At 44.8% G+C, this 27,407-nt stretch overlaps 1 protein-coding gene across 3 annotated transcripts; it reads right to left on the bottom strand.

Annotated features, from left to right (window-relative positions):
• On the bottom strand, positions 1-27,212 carry LOC129736994 (agouti-signaling protein-like). 3 transcript variants are annotated; one of them, XM_055722911.1, is made up of 4 exons: positions 26,954-27,212; positions 8,472-8,626; positions 4,872-4,933; positions 1-3,288 (listed from the first exon to the last, which is right to left on the bottom strand). In XM_055722911.1, the coding sequence occupies exons 2-4, from the start codon at positions 8,623-8,625 to the stop codon at positions 3,112-3,114; spliced, it is 393 nt and encodes a 130-aa protein (XP_055578886.1). In that variant the 5' UTR covers position 8,626; positions 26,954-27,212; the 3' UTR covers positions 1-3,111. The 3 variants fall into 3 exon arrangements, with proteins under 3 accessions (XP_055578886.1, XP_055578887.1, XP_055578885.1); XM_055722912.1 differs by lacking the exon at positions 26,954-27,212 and adding an exon at positions 8,750-8,789; XM_055722910.1 differs by lacking the exon at positions 26,954-27,212 and having other exon boundaries at positions 8,472-8,646.
• Between the last annotated feature and the right edge of the window lie 195 nt (positions 27,213-27,407).

A 27,407-nucleotide genomic window follows, 5' to 3' on the forward strand; every position in this document is an offset into this window, starting at 1 on the left:
TTAGGTGTACATGTTTTACTGATTTCTGTATCTTAAAAAAACCTCAAGCAACATGATCATTACCCAGAAAAGTAAAGTCGTTAAGGCTAATAACCATTTCAGAGTATGTGATTATATATATTCTTTGGTGTGATAGATAAATGGCAAAGAAAGCATAACTCCTTTCTAATAAATTCCAGTTACGTAGAAGGCTTATCAATAAACCAAATTACTCAAAATGCACTACATATAAATGCTATACCAAAAAGTATGTGCATATGTGTTGAAAAGCAAATACCCTCACTGTCGTGTGAAAGGATCTTTCCCTTTCCCTCATTGCGGCCATGCAGCACCCGGTGCTCGGTGGCTCTGCCTTCCCCGCCCCCCGCCCCCAGCTCCTCGCTGTGGGCTCGGCCCTTCCCCTCCCAGCCGACAGCCCCGAGCTGTGGCCACGTCTTCATTAATGCCCTGGGTGACGAGGGGGAGCATGCCCTCAGCACCTGCAGGTGACACACAACCGCGAGGAGCGGCCGACGCGCCAGAGGGACGTGCCGCCGGCCGGGGCTGTGAGGGTCTGGAGAAAGTCCGGCAGGACCCTCCGGCAGCTCGAGGAGGAGACGCAGCCCTGCACCTGGGCAGGAGTGACCCCGGTCCCCTGGCCGGGAGGCAGCTTGGCGGGGAGGGACCTGGGGCTCCTGGCGACACCAGCTGAACGCGACCGCAGGCGGTGTCTGGCTGCGACAGGAAGACTCTTGCCAGCGGGTCAGGGAGATGATCCTTCCCCGCCGCTCACCACTGGTGAGGCTGCACCTGGAGTGCTGTGTCCAGTTTGGGGCTCCCCAGCAGAAGAGACGTGGACACGCTGGAGAGAGTCAAACATTGGGAAACTTTTTTTTAATAGTGAGGGTGACTGAGCACTGTCACAGGCTGCCTGGGGAGGCTGGGGGGCTCCTCCTCGGAGGTATTCCAAAGCTGTCTGGACATGGCCCTGGGCAAGCAGCCCTGGGTGGCCCTGCTTGAGCAGGGGTTGGACCAGATGACTTTCAGAGTTCCTGCCAGCCTCAACCATTCTGGGATTCTGCAAAGCTGGAGTGGGAGCTGCTGTCTAGAGAACAGCTGTCTCTTTGATTTCTGGCTCTCCTTCCTTCCCTTTCTTCTCCTTCTGCTCCCCTCCACCCTGGTAAAATATAAATTTCTCATCAGTTGGTAAGAAAATGGTATTTTTTCCATATGAGTTGTTGTTGTGTGATTATTGATACGATTTTAGTGTGAACCAACAACAACTTCTCATAGTTACAAGAGTTTGGAAACAACTTGATGGGAACCTAAATCTTCACCTAGTAAAAGAAGCGGCCCAATTCTGTTTCCTAAGCCCATTGTAATGTATCATTTTCCCTTCTCATCCTCTTTTTATCATAATGGAATGGCTCACAGGTTCCTGAGCCAGGATATCTGATTAAAAGACATATACGTTTAAAAGAATGCAAGCTTGCATCATATCTGACAACTGATGTATTTTATAAAAGATGAGTAACACAATGACATCCTGTCCTTATTTGGGCCCTTTTGTAGATTAATCTGTCATCTGTATACATCTCTAAGATGAACAAACATTTCTGTCAAAGTTTGAGCTATGTTTTGAGCTCTGAGGTTTGGGCTGATTATTATTAGAAGAAAAAAACCTTCATCTGGCTTGAGCCTTTTCGGAGTGTCATCTGTGTCATCTTTGCCTGCCTGCCTAGAAGATTTTTATAGCCTTCATCCATGTTTAGAAATAAATCAGTAAAGAATTTTCTTCTCAATTAGACATGCAGAGAGCATTAGAAAATTCAGGATTGGGATTAGAAAATTAATGGTTAGAAAATATCTGATTGTGAAAGCTGAAGATCTTTGGTGTGGACATGGGTGCAGCCATCTGGTTGGCAGGTGGAGTGAACATGGAGGATGCAGTTTTAGCCCTGGGGGTGCACGCGGCTCCTGTGGACACTGGCAATAGCAGTGGGATGAAGGGAAAATACTAAAACCAAGAAAGGCCCACAGAAGAAAAAAGTGTAGAAGATGGGGGCAAGGAACATTGTGGATACAGAGCAGAGGAGGTAAGAAGTAAAAGCTGGAGTTTGGCAGATGAAGAGTCTTCGATGTTGGGGACAGCTTCTGGGTCTGCTCCCCCCGGCTCCCCCGTGAGCACGCACCCCGCTGCTGGCAGTGTAACCACAGGTTCCTTCCTGTGCCATCTCGGGTATCTCAAGGGTAAGGCAGAGAGCTTCAAGAACAAGAGAAAGATGTCTTCTAGACACCTGTTTGCTTCACCTGTACCTCTAGAGCTGTTTATGAGCCTTGGAGGATTGGTATGGCGTTCGGTAAGTTTTTTGCTCCCTCTGGGCGCGGGTTGCATGCAGCACATGGAGGCTGCCAGCTGGATTCATGCTTGGGGTAGGTGCTGGGAGTTGCCCGTAGTAAGAATGGGCGGGGAAAGACAGACTGATTGTAATGGCCTTCTTCAAGAGTACATGTGGGATACACATTCATTTTTTGCTGATCTTTCCTTTCTTCCTCAAAGTCCTGAATCCGTGTTCCTGTGGGAAGCCAGTTAACCCTGAAGCCTGCGTTTTCAGTGTGATGTTTTGGCGGTGCTGGGAGCTGGTGCTGGGAGCTGGTGCTGTGTGGTCCCTGTGGCAAACCCAGGCTCGTGTCCTTCACTTCACTGCTCTAGTGAGGCTGTTTGCGTGCCATTGGCACAGGTTTTTTAGTGCTGGTTAGGCAATGCTGCAGTCTGTGGTTAATGCAATCCTTAAAAAACCCACAAAAACAAACACCCAAAATCCCAATCAAACAAGAAACCCCCAAACCAACAGGAACCAAGAATTCTTCTTAAAATGTAGGTCAGTTTTGCTGAAAATTCCTCTTCAATGTCCATCTCCTTGGTTGTCTGCTCCCTCAAAAAACTTCCTATCTATGGTAGCATTAACCCCATGAAAAAAAATTGCCATTGTTTGTTTGGTTTTAAGAGGGGCAAATCCAAGCCTCCAGCTTCAAAGCTCTCTACTTTCATTGCTATACACATGGGGCAGTTTGCAATATATGCTTGAGAAACTAAGAAAGACAGAAGCCTTATTGCGTTCCCAGTTTGGCTTAGCACTTTGGGTTTAACATTAGACATTGGCAGATGGTCTGAAAAATACGGCATTTGCACAAAGCACAGTAGTTACAACATGAATTCAAGTGCGGTTTGCAGGTTTTGAAGTTTGGCACACAGTCAGCAGCTGGTGTGGGCCTTGGTTTTGGAGATATCTTCAGCTCAGCATTTTTCTAGAAGAAAACACATGGAAATTCACATAAAGGTGACATGGGTGTGGGTCAGGATAAAGCATAGGTGCAATGAAAGCAAACTGTGAGAGGAGCTGGCTGGAGATGAGCAGGCGGTTGCCAGCAGTGAGACCTGTGTTAGCAGCAGTGCAGAGGTGTGGTGGGACTGGATCACGGGAAACACTGGCTGGGGACCAACCTCCTGAACAACATGGTAAACCTCCTGAGCCCCCCATTCTGAGCAGCTGGAAACGTGACTGGCTAGAGCATTGGGAAATGCTCTGTAGGGAAGCATGTGGCAGCAGTGAAGGAAGGGATGGAAGAATCTGCAAAGGTAATGACGTTACAAGTAACATAAAGTAAGGAATTACTCTTGGATCCCCAGACTTTTCAAAGGAAAGAGTGAAGCCTCCCTACCAATCTGTTGGAGCTACTGTTGGAGCTCGGTAACTCTGTGCCACCAGATTTGTGCACGGGAATTAACTACAGACACGGGTAAGTGAGCTGAAGAAGATCTCTCAGCCTACCCAGGGAGTGCCACTCATCTGTCCGTGCTTTGGAAAGGTGGAAAACTTGGGGTTGGTCAGCGTGTGCCTGGGACCAGGGGAGATCGCTGCAGCCCTCCAGCCACAGGCACCCTACACTTCAGCTCGGGAGTTCCTCAGGAGTTTCAGTTTTAAGGTAAAGTGTTAAGTGGTCTCTAAGTGCTTTAGGAGCCTTTAAGCCAAAATACTTTGGCAAAGTTTGGTCACAAGAATATCCTGCTTTGAGCTGAAGGAACTAAATGGAACTAAATGACATCCTTTTGAGCCTGGGTCATCCCAGGAGTTCAGGAAGTGTTTCTAGGAGGGTTATTGGCACAGGGAGTCAATTAGAAAGGAAAAGGACCTTGAAACGTTTCTGCTTGCAGCAGTGACTGGTTTGGCTATAAATGGCTATCACAACACATTAAAAATAAAGTAAAAATGCTATTTTCTACTCTTCTAGGCAATCTCTGAAGTACTGGACCCTGTAATACTTTACATTCGAGACCTATGGGTAACATCACATTGAGGAAATCCATCAATCTGAATTTACTGATCTGGTAAAATCATTAGCTAACATTTTCAACCAAGTACCAGCTTCTTTGTATGCCTCTGCTTTAATGTTTCAGCACCTGCAGTTAAAACCCAGCAGACAGAAAGCCTGTGCCCCTGGGCTGCAGAGCCTGAGGGTGAACCCACACAGTGCGGCTGGGAATGGTCCCTCTTTATGGCAGATGCCTCGATAAATTTACAAATAATTAAATCAGCTCAAGGTTAAAGTAACTTTTGTGTAAAAGAGGTCTGTAAAAACCAAAAGCGAAATCATACCCAAGACGACCCTTCAAACCCAAACAACCACCTCTGAGTAATCTAAGATCACACAGTTTTCTTTCCACCATTAATGTTTTGCATCTGTTTTTACAGTATTTAGAGCTTCAAATTGTATGTCAATTATTTAAATTGGGGTATGGCAGTAAAAGCCTTGCAAATGAGCACACTGAGGAAAACTGCAGAAGTAAGAAACCGCTCTAATTCAGCAGAGTTCTCTGAACAGCCACCTACCTTGGAGGATTTCTTGTTCTCTGCCTCTTTCCTGCTGACTTTCTGGGATCTTTTAGTTAAGTCTTCAAAGAGAAGAGCACAACATAATATTAAATCAATTTTACATCATGTGTTATTTAATTGAGATGCTTAATAGTATTTTTGTGGGAGAGAAGGCAGACAACCTGCACAGCCACCTTGTCACCACGCACGTCGCCTCTAGGAGGTGACCCCCCTGCACCAGCGGGTCCAGACGCACGTGGGCAGGGGGCTCGGCGAGGCAGAGGGGTGCTGGTGGCAGGGCTCTGGAAGGGCTTTTTCACACATTGTTTGGTCAGGTGTGAGCAAGAAAAATAATTTCAGAGAAATAAAATTAAAGGTCTCTGTATAAAAGGTAGGGTTACTTATGCACATTAGTCACATGAATAAAAATGGGAAAAACCTTTAGAATCCTGTATTTTTTTTCCTCTTAATAGTTGGTGTTACCTGCATAGTTTTGCAGGCATTAATGAGCGTACGCTGGTTTTCGCAAGCAAAAACCTCTTTGCTGATTTGGCATAAACTCTTCATCTGTATGATCCCACCTTTCCTTCTTCATTTTGGTCCTTTTTCACCCACCGCCTTGTTTTACAGAACATGACTTGCAAAGGCGTTTCATTAGTGTGCCTGTAGCTTTGGAAGGTTTGTGAATATTTGTAGAGTTGAATCTTGGATCTGGTAAATTTAGCGTGTGTGTGTTCAGATTATGCCCGATGTAACTTCTTTTTTTCTTTAGATCAAATCGCTAATATTTGTGAACTTCCTCCTATTATCCCTTGAAGTCTAATAGCATTTACTGCAGTTGTTATTGTCATTATTATCATTCCAACTCTAACGCTGTTTATTACTACGTATAAACTCCGTGACTAAGACTTCTCTTGGGATCAACCCTGCAAGACTGTTCAAGTGTGAGACACTTCCCAGCTCCCTAATCTGGTATGGTATGTTTAATATCTTTATTCTGTGAGTGTGAGGTCTGTAATAAGTGCTACCTGTATGTAACAAAAGACTGGGATGAAAAATTTACATATGCCCACCAATGAATGATAGACCCTTGTCTATTCTAGTGTTTGCTCTCCATATCTTTTTGAATATTTAATGATTGCCAGGATTTACAGAATGAAGAATACATATTTTAGGCTATTTTGGGGAGTTTCATTTATTATCCTTTTGTCATTTTAGGTAGGGTTATACACTTCTAAGAAACAGTGGGAAGGAAAACTATACTTCAAGAACATAAAGTTATTGCCATTTAATAAGAGCATGTCTTTACGGGGGCCTTGCTCTAACTAGGATTAGTGGTTTGGATCCAGTTCCAGCTGGCAGATTATGCCAGCTTTGTTATGCTGCCCTTTGAAACTTTCTGATTCTAACCAAGATGCTTGTAAGCCATTTAATTCTACATGAATTTAATTTTCTGCAGTACAATTGTACAGGATTGTCTGGATTGCTCCATCTAGAAAACTGTTTCAACAACATTCAGTGAAAGGTTATATGAAGTGACCGAGCAGAGATTTAAATATTGGCATGATGTAAACATGCTTTGATTGTTCCGGGGAATTTGGTGAAGAAAACGATGCTCAGTGGGCAGATGAGAGGGAGATGCAGAGATGCCTTTTTTGACAAGTGAATGCTGTAGTTGTCTCTTCTGGGTTGGGTAAAACCCTTGCTTTTCCCAGCTGGCCTCTAATCTCATATTCCTCTACCTACTGCATTTCCAACAGCTGCCCAGCGGGCCAGCTCCTTATACAGCTCGGCTGTGACGATACAGGACAACATAACAGGCTTGTGAAGATACTGATAGCACGCACCGCTGAGCCCTGTTGATACAACTGCAATTTGAAGAGCTATAAAAAGCGTGTATTAATTAATGATTGAGTATTTTACCAGCCGATGCTAACAAATTCTCTGCTTACCTTTTAATTCCATCTTGGTTTTTATTGAATTTGAGTTGGTACCACGAGCACTCTGATAGATTGATTGATTGATTGATTGATTGATTGATAGGTGTGTAAACAGCTGATTGCAAATGAATTTCATTACTCAAGCATGGCTATGGCAACATTTAAAACTGGAGCCATAACATGACTGCCTGCATCTCTGCTGTGTGTGGGCAACCAGAAGGAACTGGACTTGGTATAAAGAAATGTCACTGGGATAGGAAGGTCTATCCAAAATGTTTAAACTGATCTGATGAGAAATCTTTCTGTTGGCTAATATAAAAATAGATTATGTATATCAGCATGACAGATTATAAGCAATAAATTATAAAGAAATTGATATTATCAGGAGGGGAAGGGTGGCTGTGGTTATCTAAACACTCGCGATATTTGCTTTAAATCGTGGATATTTGCTGAGCATGCTGCTCAGATGAATGCGGTTGGCAAAGTGATATGGCATGGCCCTGCCCACCTGCCATGTTTAAGGCACAGGCACATTTTTGTGAGAAGATAAGTGAAATCAGCTGAAGGGAATGCATTTTGTATCTCTGATTTTAAGTGGAATAATAAAGTTATTGGAAGTGTGAGACTGAAGGCATCTAGGATCACAAGGACTATGAGATGGAATAGCTTGGGAAGCTGCGGAACAGCATCAGCTTTACTAAGCTTGCAGTTAAGCAACCTTGAGTTAACTCGGGATTCGAAGGTTCAGCTTTCATTGGAAATGCATGTGTGGGGCAACTCCTTCTCCTTAAAGAATTATTGTCCTCAGCAAGCGTGCAGAGAAAATACAGGCAGCCAGGTAAGAACCCAACCTGCTTTAAGCAAAATTCCTAAAAGCCTGTGGAAAGAAGCTAACCACGAGAAGCTTTATTTTTTGATCTGTTATATTTTTGATACAGTTATGGATGATGTTCTGCAGCTAATTATCCTTTCTTGGAAGGAAAAAGTTGGCTTAAATTACATTGAAAGAGTTAGGGCAGACACTAGGACAAAAATTTGTGAATGGGTAAGCATTGCCCTGACAAGGGACTGCCCTAACAGGACAGCTGCTCACCGGCCCGTAACAGCAGCGACATCGCTGGTCCTGTCCTGGGTGAAGGGATGAGCCCTGGCTATCCTCTGCAGTGCTCTTTTCTTCCCCTGGTTAAAAATTGTTTGGCATGAAAGTAAATTGAGATTGAATTTATATTTAATTAATACCTTACACTAAATGAACACCTTAGAGAACTGTTGAGTTCTCAGCCACAAGAGCAGATCCTAAAAACCCCAAAAAGTTAGGTTGACTTCTTCTCTTTGCACTAGACTTTCTGGAGTACTGGAAGGCTAATGCCCGTATTAACGGCAGAACACTTCTCTAACATAAAAACACTTACAGTATGAGAGGAGCTGAAGCAAAATCTGTAAGATGAAACAAATTTATGTATTTAGTTAGTTGTTTAGTTTTTTGCTCTAAACTGTGGTTTGCCTTGTTGCCGTTCTTAGCTGCTGTGGCCGTGTTGCCACTGCAGCTCCGCGTACTCTGAGGCACTGGGGTGCAATTGCCACGCTGTGGTCAGCTGGCCAAGCAGCCCACAGCAACCCACGGCTGTGTTTGCTGCAAACCTTGCTGATTTGGCACCGAATGGCAGGTTTTACCAACCGACTATGGAGATGGGTGGGAGATCCGAGAGGTGCATTTTGTTGCTCTTCGAGAGGCTGCATTCCGTCTTCTCCTCAATCACCATGTGGGAAGCGGCAGCTCTCAGCAAACTGTAGCAGAGCAATAGGCTTAGGAAGAGGTTCTTGCTTTCCATCCTGTGGAGGAAAAATTCCATTGTTATGAAAACCAAATTGGTCAAAACCTGCACACAGGAGAGACGCAAGGATACAAATCTCAGCAATGGCTTTCTGTCATGCTGTGCAGCTTTAGCAATGTACCTCTGACAATTCCTTTGCTTCCAACCCTTTGTCTCTGATACCAGCACACCTAAGATTGCAGTTGTCCGAGTGGGAACAATGCTGCCTTAAATGTAACTCTCACAGATGGCCTTTTGTTTTCTAACACCCCCCACCACCCCAGTTCTTTTCTCAAAAGGTTCAGATTTCCCAAAAGCTGTGTGTTCTTGCCACTGAGGCTTAGTGCTGTGTATTGTGTGACCAAGGGGGGAAGAACTGCTGCAGTCACTTTTGCCTGGCTCAATCACATCATCAGATTTTTCCCAGAAAACCTCGTTTAAAAATTTGTGCTACAAAACCTGGAAAAATGACAATAATTTAAAACAAACCCACAAATTATGTTTCCTATTAGTTTTTGCCATTTTGAAACAAGTCATTGAAGAACTGTCTTGTTTTATTATACACTGATGTGGCTGCTCTGGTCCTATGGTAAATCATAGCCATAACTCATGCAAGTTATAGAACACCCAGTGCTGTAAATCATTTATGGGTCTTAGGGTTTAGTATGTACTTAATAACTTCTGAGATGTAATGAATTCTAGGGAATTTAAGCATGTTTATGGAGAAGCCTGAGCTCTGCAGGATGTGGCTGTGGGCCTTGGAGGAAAGCCAACGGCCCTGGCCGAGCCCCGCGTGAGCAGTGCAGCTCTGCAGGGTGCACAGTGCGTGTCCCCGTCCTGGTGCCTTTTTACGTGGTTGAGGTTGATTTTATTTCCATCTGCATTAGTTTTGTGCTGTGTCAGAGGTAGGGGAGCCTCCCCTGGGGCACTGCAGCCTCCAGATTTGTGCCTGGCTTTGGGGCAGTGAAAAGCCACTAGGAGCAGTAAGAAGAGGGAGTGAAACCAAATGTTTTGAGCTGTTAATCTGGTTGTAATTACTTAATTACCAGAGAGTTAAGATATGCAGAGTTGCTGCATTGGAAGAGCTTCAGTCTAACTGCTGCTGCTAAGCCGGGTCTGTGTGACACCTGCTTTTACAGCCTCCACTGACCCCACTCCCTGGAGAGGCTGCACGCTGCACCCCATTCCATGTGCTTCACTGGTTTCTCCAGCCTGTCCCACCGGCCATGCTGGTGGGAAGAGCGTCGACACCGCTCACCTCGCTGGCTGCAGCTGCACCGCCAGGACCCAGCCTCGGCGGGGTCCTGCCAGGGTCTGCGGGGCACCTGGGCTGGACCCCCGGTGATTCAGGGACATCTGCACAAGCTGCAGCCGAGGCGGATGCATCCGAGCTCAGAGCTTTCCAGTAGGGGAGATGAACATATAGGGAAGCAAGTGCTGCTCTTTCACCGCCCTCACTGTAAAAAATTCCTTCCTTCCCTGTATGCCCAGATCCTGTGAAAATCAGCATACTTAAATGCTAAACAAGCTAAGATTTCTTTAAGTAAGGTATTTTATTTGACCAACTGCGCATTTGGAAACGTAGACCAGCTTTTGGGAACACAAGCCATTATTCAGTTCTTTTTGAATTTTAAGCATATGCCTAGAATATGAACATCAGCAGGGATAATCAGCTTGGTAAAATTAGTTACGTAAAAAGAAGTTCTAATTGGGACCTGAATTTTTATGGTTATGACCTAAACAGTTATCTACATATATAAGGGTGTGTTAGAACAGTCTTTAGAAAGCATCAAGAAATCTCAGTCAGGTTTGGGCATCTTCTGTGAAAAGAAGTGGGGAAAATGATAAAAGGGTATCTCTTCTGCATTAAAAAAAAATAATAAAATCAGGCTAGGTTCCTGACCTAGCAAATGTCAGGTGGTGGTGGATGCCCCGTTCCTGGAAATGTTCAAGGTCAGGTTGGAGGGGGCGCTGAGCAACCCAGTGTGGTTGAAGACGTCCCTGCTCCCTGCAGGTGGGTTGGACTTGGGTGGCCTTTCAGGTCCCCTCCCACCCAAACTGTTCTGTGGTACACGGCATGTCTAGGACAGGTAAATGTAGACATTTGGGCTTTAATTTTTCCCCTGCTCTCAGCTGGAGTGAAGAGAGCAAGCTGTGAGCTGGAAGCTGTTTATATTTGCACATGTGGTGTTCATGCTGTGGGTTTTGCTTTCTTAAGCAACTTTTTAGCCTAGTCGCAGGATACGCTGTGGAACATACCTATGCCTTACAGGTCAGTGCATGCTGCCCATCTGGCGTACTGGCACAGCTGGCACATGACTGTCTGTTGGAGACCATGTCAACATGCCCCCAAAGTACTGTTTAGGTAAACTTCTTCTGTCCCAGAATGTTGTTTCCATTGTAGTTCCTTGGCTTTATCTCAGCAAAACTGCCAATGAATGCAATTGTGCCTGTGCAAATGCAACAAAATAGTAAAATTCTACAGCTTGCATGTGTTCGCTTCAGGGTGACATGCGAGTACACTCTAGTGTTAAAATGCAAACCTAGCTGCATGTGTTGATTTGAATTCTTGTGCACATGGGGGGCAGAGAGTGGGTTGCCAAAAGCACTTAGGTGGGAGGAATTTTACAGCCTTTGAGTGACTGAACCTGGAAAACGTATATATTGGTGAATATACATTTTATCTGAAAAAGGTAACACACCTTGGAGCAGCGTAGACTGCTAGATGTGTGCAACAGGGAACTCTGAACAGCGTTCAGAGAACACAGCAAGCAAATAACAGCATATGTGTAGTAAAACTGATGATTACGGATAAGAAACCTGGAATCTCCGAAAGCAGCAAGATTAGTAGCAGAAGGTTACAACAGCAAAGTAGACATTACTGCATAGAAAATTCTCATGGTGTAGAACCATTAAGAGCAGACACAGATGTTTGAACAGAATTTAGTCTTCAGAACCAAAGGAGAGAGGGGAGCAAACTAATCCAGCGGACTTTGAGAAAACAGATTTCTGTAAGTTCAGAAATTATGGGTAAAGCTCCACAAGAAACAAAGCTGAAATGAAAAACCCCCAGTATTCAGAAAACTAACTTGTGGTTAGAAAGCTACAATGAAACTGAATCAAATGATTAAGAGCAAATATCTGGTGATCTGTTAGAAAAAAATATGCTTAGAGCAATTGACACAAGTTTGGCCTTCTTGTTAGCTGTGAAAGGAGGGGATTACACATTTTTTCAGTTTGATTTTTTTAAAAATTTGAGATTTTTGAAGTTGTAACCATTTGGTGTGATTATTAACCCTCTAACTCTTGCAGCTGGAGGAAATAAAACTGAGTGGAACTTTTTGAACTGCTAAGTCCAATACATAGTTATCCTCCACAATCAGCGCGTGTCCATCTCTTTGTAGGTTCGTGACAAGTTGACCTATTATTGCAATTGTAGAGCCCTTCCACACCTCCCTGCTTAATTGCCATATAGAAATTAATTGTCCTTTTAATTTTCAGCCTGACCAGTCTGGGGAAGACATCAAGTACTTCATCTGTTTATATCTCCCTGCTCCATTGACTGCCTGAGTCACCCTGGCTATTCTCCGCGCCTCCTTGGCTGTGCGGCTGTGCAGTTGTGTGCCTGGGTGGCTGTGCAGCCGTGCGGCTGGGTGTCTGTGCGGCTGGGTGTCTGTCTGTGCGGCTGGGTGTCCGTCTGTGCGGCTGGGTGTCCGTCTGTGCGGCTGGGTGTCCGTCTGTGCGGCTGGGTGTCTGTCTGTGCGGCTGGGTGTCCGTCTGTGCGGCTGGGTGTCTGTGCGGCTGGGTGTCTGTCTGTGCGGCTGGGTGTCCGTCTGTGCGGCTGGGTGTCCGTCTGTGCGGCTGGGTGTCTGTCTGTGCGGCTGGGTGTCCGTCTGTGCGGCTGGGTGTCTGTGCGGCTGGGTGTCCGTCTGTGCGGCTGGGTGTCTGTCTGTGCGGCTGGGTGTCCGTCTGTGCGGCTGGGTGTCCGTCTGTGCGGCTGGGTGTCTGTGCGGCTGGGTGTCTGTCCGTGCGGCTGGGTGTCCGTCCGTGCGGCTGGGTGTCCGTCTGTGCGGCTGGGTGTCTGTGCGGCTGGGTGTCTGTCTGTGCGGCTGGGTGTCCGTCCGTGCGGCTGGGTGTCTGTCCGTGCGGCTGGGTGTCCGTCTGTGCGGCTGGGTGTCCGTCTGTGCGGCTGGGTGTCTGTGCGGCTGGGTGTCTGTCTGTGCGGCTGGGTGTCTGTCTGTGCGGCTGGGTGTCTGTGCGGCTGGGTGTCTGTCTGTGCGGCTGGGTGTCTGTGCGGCTGGGTGTCTGTGCGGCTGGGTGTCCGTCTGTGCGGCTGGGTGTCCGTCTGTGCGGCTGGGTGTCCGTCTGTGCGGCTGGGTGTCTGTCTGTGCGGCTGGGTGTCCGTCTGTGCGGCTGGGTGTCCGTCTGTGCGGCTGGGTGTCTGTCTGTGCGGCTGGGTGTCCGTCTGTGCGGCTGGGTGTCTGTGCGGCTGGGTGTCTGTCTGTGCGGCTGGGTGTCTGTCTGTGCGGCTGGGTGTCCGTCTGTGCGGCTGGGTGTCTGTCTGTGCGGCTGGGTGTCCGTCTGTGCGGCTGGGTGTCCGTCTGTGCGGCTGGGTGTCTGTGCGGCTGGGTGTCTGTCCGTGCGGCTGGGTGTCCGTCCGTGCGGCTGGGTGTCTGTCCGTGCGGCTGGGTGTCCGTCCGTGCGGCTGGGTGTCCGTCTGTGCGGCTGGGTGTCCGTCTGTGCGGCTGGGTGTCTGTCTGTGCGGCTGGGTGTCCGTCTGTGCGGCTGGGTGTCCGTCTGTGCGGCTGGGTGTCTGTGCGGCTGGGTGTCTGTCTGTGCGGCTGGGTGTCCGTCTGTGCGGCTGGGTGTCTGTGCGGCTGGGTGTCCGTCTGTGCGGCTGGGTGTCCGTCTGTGCGGCTGGGTGTCTGTGCGGCTGGGTGTCCGTCTGTGCGGCTGGGTGTCTGTGCGGCTGGGTGTCTGTCCGTGCGGCTGGGTGTCCGTCCGTGCGGCTGGGTGTCTGTCCGTGCGGCTGGGTGTCCGTCCGTGCGGCTGGGTGTCCGTCTGTGCGGCTGGGTGTCCGTCTGTGCGGCTGGGTGTCTGTCTGTGCGGCTGGGTGTCCGTCTGTGCGGCTGGGTGTCTGTCTGTGCGGCTGGGTGTCTGTCTGTGCGGCTGGGTGTCCGTCTGTGCGGCTGGGTGTCCGTCTGTGCGGCTGGGTGTCTGTGCGGCTGGGCAGCGCGCAGGCCCAGAGGAGCCCTGGCAGTCTCTCTGCAAGTTCCCAGATCTCAGCCCCCAGTGAGCTTTGGAGTTCGGCATGTAGGGGCTTCCACCTGCAGCAGGGGCTCTTTGTCGTTATCTCCCACAGCTATCTCTTGATGCCAACGCTGGGCTCAGCCCTGTCCTGGATCACACTGAGCCTGCTAACCCCCTCCCGCAGATCCCTCGCCGGTGATGTAGTGCCCCAACAGCGTGCGTTCCCAGGGGTGCGGGGCTCAGGGGGTGCCTGGGGCGCTCCCTGAGGGCAGGACCCAATGGCCGTACCCTTCTCCTGGGTGCTATGAGCGCTGTCACCACTGTCACTGCACCATCCACAGAGGTCTCACGCAGACTCAAGCATGGCTCCCGCGTACCTTTGCTCTGAGGGTTAAGCACTGCGATTCACTGCTCGGCTGCTGAACTCCAGCACGTCTTCCCTGTTGGCAGCCCCCTACGCACGATGCTGAACGTGCTTCTTTCACTTAAACATAACTGTAACCTAACCACCTAACTGTCAGCAGCCATCACAGCAAAAGTAGTTTTATGACCTCACAACACACGGCAAGGATGAAATGGAGTGCGCTGGGTCTCCTTGTCACACATCCATCGCATCCCTTTGACCTTAAGTGCAGGGTCTGTACAAAAGGCTTTTTCCTGTGGGAAATATCCTGTATATCCCCATCTGCTACTGATCATCATAGGAAATCCTCAAAATAGTCCAAGTTTTCCTTTTCTTCAGTACAGCTAGATGAGTATGATAAATACCGTTGCATTGCCTGGAGATAACTTTCCTGGCTACTGCCAGACCTGCTGTTTGTGTCTGCTTGCATGGGCACATCTCTGCAGGGTTTGCTTGTCACTAGTTCCAATCGCTTGCATTTATAATTACCACAGCATCAGAGTTCTGCCAAACTCAGCTGTTCTGGAAGCCACCAGGGCAATGTTAATTCCACTTACCAATGGGCTTTGATATGGAATCAGGAATGCAGATTTACGTTTATGTGGATCCCTTGCACATAACAACTAAAATCATTGAACAAATGCATTTTACAAAAACCATAACATTTTTGTTCTGAACACGATAATGTATTTATAAGTGACAATGATTCCTGATCCCCCCTTCCCCTGCCCCCCAATATCTATTTTGTGTTAGTCAAGGGGTGGGGGAAATGTCACTATCTGATTGTCCCATTTGTGTACTTTTTTCTGGGCGTCTCCCAGTCTAACTTTACTTTTCTTTTAAACAATTGCCCATGGTTGTAGAAAACAGGTTCCATATTTCGAGAATCTGTTCCAGTCTGATACTTTGTTCATTATTTCATGTTCTACCCTTGCATCTTAACTTGTTTAAAAAAACTGAAGTGCACGGTTGTGGTGCTTGGGTATAAACAGAACCTCAGTTTGGGTAAGAAATGCTCCGTGTGCTGTCTGTGAAGATAGACATGGCTGTAGCTGACAAGCAACCGTTTTCAGACTTGAGGCAAACTTAGGTCCAAGTCTTTTTTCTTTCAAGGGTAATAGTTGAGGCTAATTTTATAGTTCTCCTCTAATACCCCTACTTAGTGCTATTGGCTAAGTTTGTCCTCCAGCCTACATATTTTCCCTTAGGTATTCCAGAAATTGCCCTGGAGCCCATACTGCAGGTGAAGCTGGGTGGTTACATGCCTTTTGCTCAGGGATTTCATCCATCAGCCTGCCCAAACTGCTGCCAGACAAGCCCGTGTTCCCACTGTCTGCGCCCACCACGTGCCGTGCTGCACCGGCTCCTCCCTGCCCTGGCTGGGTGGCTGTGAGGCTCGGCTTTCCCTTTGCATAAAACAGGTGTATATCCTTATTTACCTGCACAAAATGGTGTAATCTTAACTTGGCTTTAAACAAACAACTGGCACGAATTTCTAGGATTAAAATGTGTCACATCCAAATTTCGGCTTCTTTTCTGCTTCAACAGAGCTATAAAATACTATTGACCAAAGACGAACGGGCAGGTGGCATTGGAGGGCTTCTCTCAATTCATTCTCATTCCGTTTCTGTCTTTCAGACTCTTTTCTCTGGTCTTTTGTGTATTACTTTTTTCATTCCCCGGTATAGGAGCCTAGCACAAAGGGCACTGTCTTTTCTCGAGCTTCTGTATACCAAACCCACAATCAGTTTACTAAAATGAATTGTATATGTTGTACAGAGGTAAGTGCACCAGAGAGACTTCTGTTGTGTTTGATGTAGTATGTTAAGTTTCTGCGCAATTTTAACATTTTTTTAAGCTATTGAACTCAGTTTACCCTTCTTGCTGCTTTTATTTCTATTTTCTGTCTACCTTTTGTTTTCTTTCATTTCCAGTGATCCACTGTGCCCGGTTGCTTTTGACACAGAATTTTCTTTGGACACATTTCTCCTACCTTTCATGCATTTAATTCTTTTTCCTTTTGCACTTTTCCATTGTTTCCCTACCTTGTCCTCATCATCTCCAGCTGGATGATCCTGAGGAATGAAGCAGTGAAACTGGATGAGATGCAACAGTGCAAAGGCCAAGTTCAAACACTGAAGCTTGAGGGCAAAAAAATTTCTGAAGTTAATGGCTTCTGGATTTCAAATGTTAGAAAGGGAAGAACTGGCTGTATTGATTACAGCGTGACCAAGAGTGATAATGTGATGCAGCTGTGAAAAAAGCAAATTCAGTCCCAGGGTTTATCAAGAGGAGTATTTGTAACAGAGCTATGAAAGCATTTATATTGTATGCAGATACTGGTGTTCATTTAGAGGATTGTGTCCAAATTTCATTGCCCATGTAGAACAAAAATGCATTTAAATTAAAATGGATGGCAGCAAAGAACCATAAAATCATTACAAAATGTCATTGCTTGAGATAACATACGATCTAGCAATGTCTCCCAGGATAGTGTCCTAGACACCCAATTTCTTTATACTCCACTTGACATGACTTCATGTGGAAGGTGGTGTGGGCCTTCATCCCCTCATACATGTTGATGACAAATATGAGAACATTTCATTTACATTTGTGATAAGCCTGAACATGATCAGGCAAAAGGATCTTGTTCTATGCCTAGAAACAATGCTTTAGCGTCAAATATTCTTGAATTTTTTAAGGATGCCTGAATACTAATACACTGTTATCACATCTAACTGCATGGTTTTAAAAGCACCTTACGAACATATACCATTCCCTCATTTCCTTGGTTGCATCAAACTGGTTTACTGTATTTTTGGTAAAAGTAAAATGAGCTACAGTGAAAATTGCTTCAAGCTTCCCTCTTAACTTTGAAAAAGGAAGGCATTTCTGAGAGTATCTGAGGCATGTTCCATCTCTAGTAAACTCAGTCATACTGACTTTGAGCTTTACTCTTCTTGTGTCAGAATCCCAGAATCCCAGCACGGTCAGGTTGGAAGGCACCTCTGGAGACCATTTAGTTCAACCTCCTGCTGAAGCAGGTTCTCCTAGAGCAGGTTGCACAGGAGGAGATTCCAATTAGACCTCCTCCATTAGACTGGTGTCTAATGTTACCTGCTCCTTCGGTAAAGCAAGAATAACATAACAGTCATCCTTCAAGTCCTCAGGTCCCGGAGGACCTCGGTAACTGAATTCTGCAGGAGCACAGCTATCAAACACTGGGGGAACGGGGTGATCAAAGCCTGATGGAAGGCAGTCCTCAAATCCCAGAGCACTACAGTGCTCAGATGCTGCATGGGTGCTGTTCCTGAAGTTTTGGGCACATGCATTTCATTAACTGAAGCAGAAGGCTTTACAGTTTTCATGTTTTTGAGTACCTCATATATATATATAAAAAAAGCAGCAATATGAAACTGATGGCATCCTCTACAGTCTGTTCCTGTTAAGAATAGTCATAATTTGATCAATGGAAGAAAGCTGACGCTTTCCTTCATCTGTGTCTCATAACCATACACACAGATGCAGTTGCAAAAGTTGTATGGGCTGCATCGACCCTTGCTATGACCTGCAGCCGCTTGGGGCTGCTTGATGGCTAAAAACAATTAAAGACAAACGAGGCACACAGCCAATCCAAAAAGATTTGCAATGTGCAGGACTATGCAATGACACGCATAATTTGGCTTGTATATGTCTAAAAGCCCTGATTTACAGATGCTGTATGTGTTATTTTTGTAGAAATATATAAATGCAGTCATTTTTAATTCTCTGTGTGTGTACGCAGGGAAGGGGATAGCTCAGCACACTCTTTCAAACCACCCTGTGTTTATTTTTCTCTCTGCAGCTACACTTATCTATTACCCCCCCTGTAATTAGGCTGTATATCACACTGTTTAGACCAAAACCACTTGAGCTGGGATGGGTTGAAAAGGAAGAAAATAAATTTCCATCCTGAGGATGTTCAGCTGAGTCCACTGGGCCGTCATAGCTCAGATTTCAGGATGGCAAAAAGGGTGAGAATCACTCTTTATGGCAGCTAGAACCAAGACTCACTGGGGCTCAGAGATCAACTGTGTTTGGACTAAAAAGGAAGAGTCTGATTAGAAGAAAAACTTGTCCGTCACAGTCACTATAACTATAAATTACTTGCTTGCTCTTCCTTCTATCGCTCATTCGGAGCCACCCCTACCTGCTCAGGTGCTGCATTCTTTGCTCAGGATGGTCAGGACAACAAAAAGAGGTTTGAATTACAGGAGAAAAGGTTGAGATGAGACATAGGGAAAATCTTTGCAACATTGAGGATAGGGAAGCACTGGAATAGCTTGCCTGGAGATAATTACTCAGTCTCCAAAGTCAGAGACATTTAGGAATGAATTAGACATATGTCTGTCAGTCAGCCTGCTATGCCACTTTTCATACTCAAAACTAACACAGATTAAAACCCCCCACCAAAGCCAGACAAAACTACACCTTCTTTAAAACTACCCAGTGTGATGGTGCCTATAAAGCAAATATGGATCTGCGTCCCAGTTGTCAGACACACATTAGATGCCACAACTGAGGATGGAGTGAATTTAAAAATTAAAAATAGAGTGTAATAACTGAAATACTTAGACACAACTAATGTCAAAAGAAGCAACTCTGAGTGATGGGAGTTGTTGTGCTGCTCAAGTGGAAAAGGCACAGAGAATCAATGATTTGTCTGGCTATTTGTAGTGATCAGTATGAACGATGAGGTGCTGGTGACTCGTCTCATGGACGCTGCCTTGTAACAGAGCCTACGACGGATTTAGAAGTGACTAGTAAACTGATGGTTTATAAGAGCTCTTGAGAAAGTAGCTAGAAGCCTCTAGCTTCTAAGAGTGGATAAACCGCGCTGCTAAATATCTAGGAGAGCGCAAAGCCGTAATGAAGCTACAGGCTCACAAAAGCAAACAAGGCTGCTGTGATCCATGGCCTGACTTCTTCCATGACAGGCTGCAGACCTTTCCTGGATTTCACTGCTTAATTCTTAATTAAACCAAGTGATAAAATGTCTGGTACTTTGTTACTCTAGATTTGTTTAGTTTCAGTTTCTAGGACCTGCATCCTTCTAAACCTTCCTCTTCACTGTGGAAAATGCTTTTGTTTTCATTTTTTTGCCCCTCCTGAGAGGTAGTTTCCTCATATTCTCCCAGCTCAGATGAACAGGCTCAGCCCATAGAATTACTAAGTATAAATTACTCTCCTCCCAATTCTTCAGTTATCTACATGGCTTTTCTGTTCAATTTTCTAATTTTTCATTAGGAGCAGAGGTAGTATTTCTTTAGTGACCTTGCTGATGCCAAATAATTTCCTTACTCCACTCTTTTTTTTACTCCACTCCACTAGTTATTTTTTAATCAAGTTCTCTATTTTCTGCTTCAGTTTTTTTCTAGGAACCGAGTCAAGCCAAAGCACATATAATGTCCTTATAGTCCAATTAGTCATTTAGGTTATTAGCAACTATCTAGCTATTCCATGTCTTATTGAGAATGAGCTTCCCACCCAGCTTCACCAGCTTAACAATTAGCACCTTCTTTAAACTGGTTGTCTAGCCTTCCCCAAAGGAGCAACTGATTCCACCAGTATGGGGTGAAACTGGGGTTGAGATTGGGTGGGCTGATCGATCCATTGATCAGTCAGTCAGCCTGATGATTATAGAAGGAATCCTGGATTCCTGCCTTAAGGACTACAGGGGGGAAGAGCACTCCTTTCCCAATGCTGAGTGTGCATCTCAGTTGTGAGAAGCTCCCTGTTCATCAGCCAGCATGTCACATGCTTGAAGGCAAGTTATTTAGACCAGTTGCTTTAAAAGAGCTCTGATGCTTCTTCTGATTGACTGATAGAAGGGAAAGTGTTTTTAATATCTGGATTTACTTCAGTAGTGAATATAATATTTTTTTCTTGAACCTTTCACTTTTTCTGTGTTGTTATTTCTGGTTTAAGTTCAAGTTGTGCTCTCATGTATGAGACGCATAGCATTGTTAGGGGGGTTTATTATTTCCAGTGCACTCTACAGGCTCTACTTGGAATTTGATCTGCCTGCCACAGATTATCATTTTGCTTCCTGTTTTTAAATGATTCTAATCTTCTTATTTATTTTTACTAACATCTTCAGGGACAGGACTCTGTTTGAAAATGTACTCCCACCTTTGTACTGGGATTTAGGGCATGTTATAAAGCATTCTTTAAGGGTTCTGGGCTGTCCCTCATCTTCTGCATGTTTAAGTCTTTCTCCTAGCTTGTTTGGGAGAAATATAATTCTTTCCAGCTTTATGGAACTGCCTCTAGGAGGATAAGTATGTTCTCAGAAGATGAGAAGCCAGTGAAGTGTCTGTCTTTGAAGACTGTAGGAAAGAGGAAGCCATGAAACTGTTGTTCCAAGTTCACTTTTCAGGGAAACAACTTGTCCTGGTTTCAAGCTGGGATAGCGTTAATTTTCTTCCTAGTAGCTGGCACAGTGCTGTGTTTTGCATTTAGGATGAGAATGATGCTGATAACACATTGATATTTTAGTTGTTGCTAATTGGTGTTTGTACTAAGTCAAGGACTCTTCTGCTCCTCGCCCACCCCACAGCCAGCAGGCTGGGGGCACCAGGAGCTGGGATGGGGCACGGCCGGGACAGCTGACCCCCACTGACCCCAGGGACACCCCAACCATGTGGCATCACGCAGCGCATAAACTGGGGGAAACTGGCTGGGGGCTGCCGCTCGGGAACTGGCTGGGCATCGCTGGCAGGTGATGAGAAACTGCACTGTACATCACTTGTATGTTCTAATTATTTTGTTATTATTATTATTTCTCCTTTGTTTTCTGTTCTATTAAGCTGTCTTTATCTCAGCCCGCGAATTTACTATTTTTTCCCTCAATTCTCTGCCCGTCCCACTGGCAGGGGGGAGTGAGTGAGTGGCTGTGTGGCATTTAGCTGCCTGCTGTGATAAACCACAACATAACTATAAGAAATACTTATCCAGGACACAATTATACAAAGTACTATCCTGTAAGAGCTTACATGCTGTTTTATTAAGAGGCATTACTTTTCTGGCACATCCTTCTGCTCTCTTCCTGTGCATGACTAGATACAGGCTTTACAGACAGGGGTGTGGGAGATCTCCCATTTGTATTCACTATCAAGCCTCTGTTGTCTTGGGTTGTATTCTGTTTATCCATTCAGGAAAAAAATGGCTTTTATGTCACAATCCAGACATCTAAGAGGTGAAGTTGTTGGTTTTTTTAGGAGGGTATGAGTTGTGAGATATTTGATCTGTGACTGGTGGAGGCTGATGGTGGATTAGCTTCAGAAATCCTTTGGGCAACAACAGTCCTTCTGGCAATGTGATAAATAAGATCAACAGCCGATTTATATCTGATGATAAAACCAAAATAACATCACGCTCTGGCTTTTGCTGCTGATTAATTTTAAGCAACTTGCTTGAAAGTCAGAGGACCGAGAGTTTCACAGAAGGTAATGGAACAGGGAGAGGTGCTGAGTGCCGTGCAATGCCTGCTTGTGGTGGATGGAAAACCAGGTGAGGAATAGGAGATGGAGCGTTGGCAAGGGTTCCTACTGTGCAGTACGTGCATGGAAGATGGGTACAGCTGTGGTTGTCAGACTTCCTGATCAGCCCAGGATGCTCTGAGGGACTGTTGGGGTCTCAAGCAATCAGCCGGGTCCGCAGCCTCGTCCCCGCTGCTGGTGCCTGAGGTTGGTGCTGGTGCTGCAGCTGTAACCTGGGCTCAGGCTGTGGGGGAGAGCTGGGAGGTGCCCCCTCAGGGACTCCCTGCTTCCCTCAGGTGCTGCAGAGGAGGCAGGAATTTCTCCTTAGCTGATGGCAGAAGGACCTGCAAAAGGGAGGCTTGAAGGGGCTATGGCTAAAGGGCTATATTTAAGAAAGAACGATAAATGCCTTTTATTTGTTTTCAATGTGGAATGGAACTTCTAAATATCCTACTCTTCTATTTGACATCGTAGACTAGAGGGTTCTGGCTCGTGTTAATCTTTGACTGGTAAGAAGCACAATTTCTGCTTGAAGGTGCCCGTTGCACATTGGTGACACACGCCAGCCTGGCACAGCTCAGAAGGTGCTGAATGAGGGGGAGGGCAGCCCCTTCTGGCGTGGCCACCGATGACTATGGGGAGAAATGGACGTTTCTGGACATTCCTTACACATGCAGGCAAGGTCGTGTTCTCCTGACTGCGGCATGGGCGAATAACGGTTGGAGCCATCAAAGCATGCAGCTACTTAATGCAAATTAATTTGTTGCACTTATATGCTCTTTTAGAAATTAGGAAATAGACAATAAGAAGATCGATTTGCATCGCCCTTGTCCATGTAGGAAAACCTATGACGTGGACATCGTGTACCATATGGAAGAAAGATGTCGGAGCAGTCTTGTGTATCTATGCAAGATCAGCAAGAGATCTGGGCTATCTCTACAAAGTGCTGCGAGGCACAGCTTTCTTCATGGAAGAAGGAAAAGCCATCTGTGGCCCATAAGTGGGAAATGAGGATGAAGACAAGTATCTGGGAGATGTTAATTGATAAACTACACATAGGAAAGCAACACACATTCTAAGAATGAAAAAGTTATGGACAAACATCTAAGAAGAAATGAATATTGTACATTCAGAGTGGGAAGTTTCTGCTGTTCTGGAAAACAGTGACTCAAAAGGGCTTGGGAGCTGTGGTGGAAATGAGCTCACGGTGTAACACGGTTGTCAAAAGTGCTAATGGAGTTCTTTAATGAGAAAATAGGACTAATGGAGGAAGAATGCTTATTTGGGATTGGTATGGCTATGTCTGGAGCATGCTCCAGGAACACCACTAACTGAGTGGAAAGAGTTGGGAGAAACCATTAAAATGACCGAAGGAATGGAAAAATATGTCTAAAAAGAGCTCTCAAAGATCAATCTCTTTAATACAAAAGAGAAGCTGTAGAGTCTCTCAGTTCCTGAATGTACTTGGCAGGGTTGGAGGCGGGATGTGATGACAGAAGGGTTTGCCAGCAAGATGACAAAAGCATAATGAGATGAAGTGACCAGAAGTAGAAGCCGGGTCTAAAAAATTTCCCAGATCTGAACTATTCTGGCTCTACTAACAGTTCTACTTTAGACCACCCAAAGGCTGATTCAGGTTTTCTACTACAGAAATTTTAAAAGAAAATAAATATTTCAGTAAGAAAAACAAATTCTAAGCAAAACTGCTGGAAATGACATGGTCTGTGTTACATGCTAACTAATGATTAGGTGTTCGGTTTTATTATGGTCTTCCAAATCCTGGAATCTGTGCCGGGAGGTGGCTGGTCACTTCAGCTAGGGCATGCTGGGGACACGCTTCTCACCCATCATCTGGGAGACAAATGCAGTAATTTCACAGTTTCCCTATCAATTTAACCTACCTCTCGATTTCCTTATTTTAAAGGGTATTGTTTCTTTTTTTTTTTTTTTTTTCCTAAATCCTGAGATCTCTGAAGCCTCTTTAGCTCTAGGAAAATAAGTAAAATTTCTCTCCAGTGTCAGGCTTTGAGTCAGACCTACTACAGCCCGTTCTAAACCCTTAGAAAGCACATGCTGGAACAATGAGCTTTGAGTTTCAATCTGCAAACGATAAAAAGCTCAAGGTGAATCCCTATATAATATATACACAGATATTATTTAGGGGTATGCCTATATATTGAAAATATGTAGTGATGTACTAATTTTTTTCATGTGTTGTGTCCCCTGAAATGCAAAGCTTATTGCTTTCAGATGATCTGTGCGACATTGCTGCCATTTCATGTTTTTTAAAAACAAAACAAAAAAAGAAAGAAAGATAGATGGGAAATAAGTCTTTGTAGATTCTATATGGCTCGGGCTCAGAAAAGTGTCAGTACAGATTCTTTCTAACTCATGTTTTTAGTTGATCACAGGAGTGAACTAGATCTGCTCAGCCCAGAGCTTTGTCATTTTATCGCATGTAACAACTGATGATTCTCTGTGGGCCATCATGGCCGGTTCCCCACAGTGGGATCAGTCACCTTTATGGTTTTTCCTTTAAGCAAACATATTACAGCCACCAAGAAACAGGGGTGCTGTTCCCAGGCGCAGCCTTCCCGGGGGTTCCCCTGGCAGAAGGTACCTGCTGCGGCCCCAGCAGCGCTCCCTGTCCTGGCTGGCCCCGCGATGCTGCAGGGATGCCTGGTTGGGGCACCTGGAGAAGGACCTGGCAAAGCCCAGTGCCACATGTGCTCCACAGGAAGGGCAGGCGCGCTTGTGTGTGTCCGCTCGGGCCAGGCTTTGTTTGTAACTGGGATACTGCTATTGACAGGCTGAACACATACTTCATACTTTGCTAAACAAAATTATCGCGTTGAATGGATTTGAAATGCTGAATTAAATGCTATTATGTCTTCCTAGTTATTTGTAGGTGGGAATGCATCACAGATATTTTTCATGGCATGAGCATTTCAAAATGCAGAGGGGAAAAAAGTCTAGTGAGTTGCTTCCCGAGTAGAGCACTGGTCAGTGCTGCCTTCTACTTCCTTGTAACTTTAATTAAATATACTTCTTTGAAGACTAAATAAAATTTGAATGACCCACGTGAAAAAAGATTGAAGAGAAATAGTGTGATTTGAAAAACAAATTTCACAAGCAAATGCTATGCAAGAAGTCAGTGGGCTTTTTTCATTAAATTTGCTGGTTTTAGAAATGTTGTTAAAAAGTAACAACGTTATGCAATATTTCTTCCGTGCAACTATGTATGCCACATGAGTGTGGGCACTTAATTAATGAGGAGTTAACTATCTAGTCAATGTTTTTAGTGGGTCTTTATTCTGCAAAATACTGGAGGCTAATTCCTGTGTGTAGCTCTGCTTGTGAGTCCACTTGTGCATCACAAGCTAAAGGGAATACTAAAGATGCAAACCTGTAATGAAGCTGGCAAAATTCTTCTGCAGTTTTCATTGAACTGTTTTTTTCCATGTACAAGAAAAATCAGATTTCCCCCCTCCCAAGTTATCTTCCCTATCTGTGATCACTTGTGTATTTTTTGCATTTGGGTTGGAATGTTTGTGAAAGCTTTCTGAGCCTGCTTCAGCAGAGGAAAAAAAAATTTATTCTGTGAAAAGTTCTGCAAAAAGATGCACAGGGAAGTGCAGGTTTGATATTTGGAAAGCTGAACCGGAGATGTGTTCTTAAAAAAAACAAACAAAAAAACCAAACCCCACAAAACCCCAAAAAATCAAGGCAAAAAAAGCCCAAAGCAACACAAACCATAAAAGTTGTACATTTCCCACCCCCAGCCGCCCCCCCCCCCCCCAGCTTCAAAAGACCTTATTTTAGAGAGACTGTGACTAAACCAGCCCAAAATGTAGGCTGGAGAGACTTCAAACTATTGAAATAAAATGTACATAACCTTGGGGGGGGGGGGGGGGGGGGGGGGGGGCAGATCTACAGTCAAATAATACCTCTCGAGAGCCCTTCCTGCCTCCATCAGAAATGTTTCTGGTATTAAGAGGATAGCCCACAAACTGTGAAAATGCCAGAAAGCAGCAAAGGCACATTTGAACACAACGAACTACACTTTTCTTTCATCATATAGCTGAAAGTCAAAAGAAAGAGAGCTGTATAATATACAAGGAGAAATAAAGTAGGGGAAAAAAATGTAGATGAGAATGTAGGGGGGAGAAAAAGATGAGAATGTGGAAAGCAGTAAGAAATGCATCTGTTTAAGAAAATCACAAATGTAATAAAATGAACAATGTTACTGTTTGTTTTCTAGTGACTGCAGTCATGATAAAGTTGATAAAACACTGTAGGAATTCAGGGTGGAAGAAAAATGTTGGTATTGCAAATGGCAATTACAAATTATCTTTACATTTTGTATCTTGTTAACTCTGTAAAGCAACTGTTGCTTGCTAAACTTGCACAAAATTATACAATATTATGAATACTAATGGAGGATTAGACACTTGGGATATCTGTAGTGTAAAGTTACCTTTTTGTGACATGCTAGAGAGAGAACTTACAGGGCAAATTAGTAAAAGAATTACAGTCCAAAGTTTGAAGAGAAATATTACCACTCCCAAAACAAATCAATTCTAAACCGTTAAAATCTTTCAGGAGTTACAAAAGTTTCAGCAAGATAAAGTTTTTTTCTATTTCAATATTATATAGTAATTTTATTTACCTCACTTGGATGGGGAAACAAAATAATTTAGCCAGCCAAATAAAGCAGTGTAAAAATACAGCATAGGAAATATACTTTGTTAACATTAAAATCACACAATAGTGTATAGAGATAATACAACATTTAAAATAACATCAGAAAAAACTTAGATACAAGTAGACTAGACTAAAGAGCAAGATTTGCAACAAAAAATTGAAGAGCCAGATACATCAAACAGAATCAGAACAATCTAAATCACTGGCAGCACTGAAAAAAGTGTTTGAAGTTGAGCAGAAAACTGGAGCAAATAAATGCAGAAGAGCAAAAAGGTAAAATATCAAAGTTCAGAGAATTTTAAAACTTTACTGCGTCCCAGACAGTGAGATAGCTTTGCAGGACTGAGTAGAGTGTAAAGGAGGACAAATATCTCCAGTGCCATGGAGCAGTAAAACACAATATTTTAAGTCCAAGCAACACATTGGAAGTTAAATGCCCTGTAGAAGAGGTTAAATATTTAGGTCCTACCGAAACAGCAAGCTGTTGTCCTATTCATCAGGCCCTAATGAAAATCAATGCAGCTGGTCTCCCTTGTTATGCTGATCTTCAGAGAACATAGGCAAAGCTTTTGGAGTTGTTTGTACTCCCATTTGACTGCAGTGCAGCCTGCTTTTAAATATCACCTCCTCCCGAAAGCAATGAAGAAGCATGTACTAAGTTTTAGCTGACAAAATTATGACTAGGATAGACAGTCTATTCTTTTCTACTTGAATTTCTGCTTTTTCTCACTCCTTTCTTTTTATTTTCTTTTTTTTTTTTTTTTGCTTTCACTGTTTCACTCTGAAAAAAACTGGTGGAAAGTTGACCCTCAGCCCCTCCTTTTTCTCCCCGTTTGAAAGCCACAGGGAGAGTCCTGATCCAGCAGTCCTCAGGCAGGGATGTTTTCAGCTGATAGCAGTGAGATTCTTCTGCCACTCAGGTA

The sequence above is a fragment of the Falco cherrug genome, chromosome 10 (genome assembly GCF_023634085.1).
Source record: "Falco cherrug isolate bFalChe1 chromosome 10, bFalChe1.pri, whole genome shotgun sequence".
NCBI lineage: Eukaryota > Metazoa > Chordata > Aves > Falconiformes > Falconidae > Falco > Falco cherrug.

Excerpts from the sequence above, each read along its gene's own strand:
- LOC129736994 (XM_055722910.1), bottom strand. The coding sequence starts at position 8,646 with ATGGAATTTTTCCTCCACAGGATGGAAAGCAAGAACCTCTTCCTAAGC. Across the intron at positions 4,934-8,471 it reads CCCACCCATCTCCATAGTCG|ACTTAACTAAAAGATCCCAG; the intron begins GTTGGTAAAACC and ends TTCTCTTTGAAG. Across the intron at positions 3,289-4,871 it reads AGAACAAGAAATCCTCCAAG|AAAAATGCTGAGCTGAAGAT; the intron begins GTAGGTGGCTGT and ends GTTTTCTTCTAG.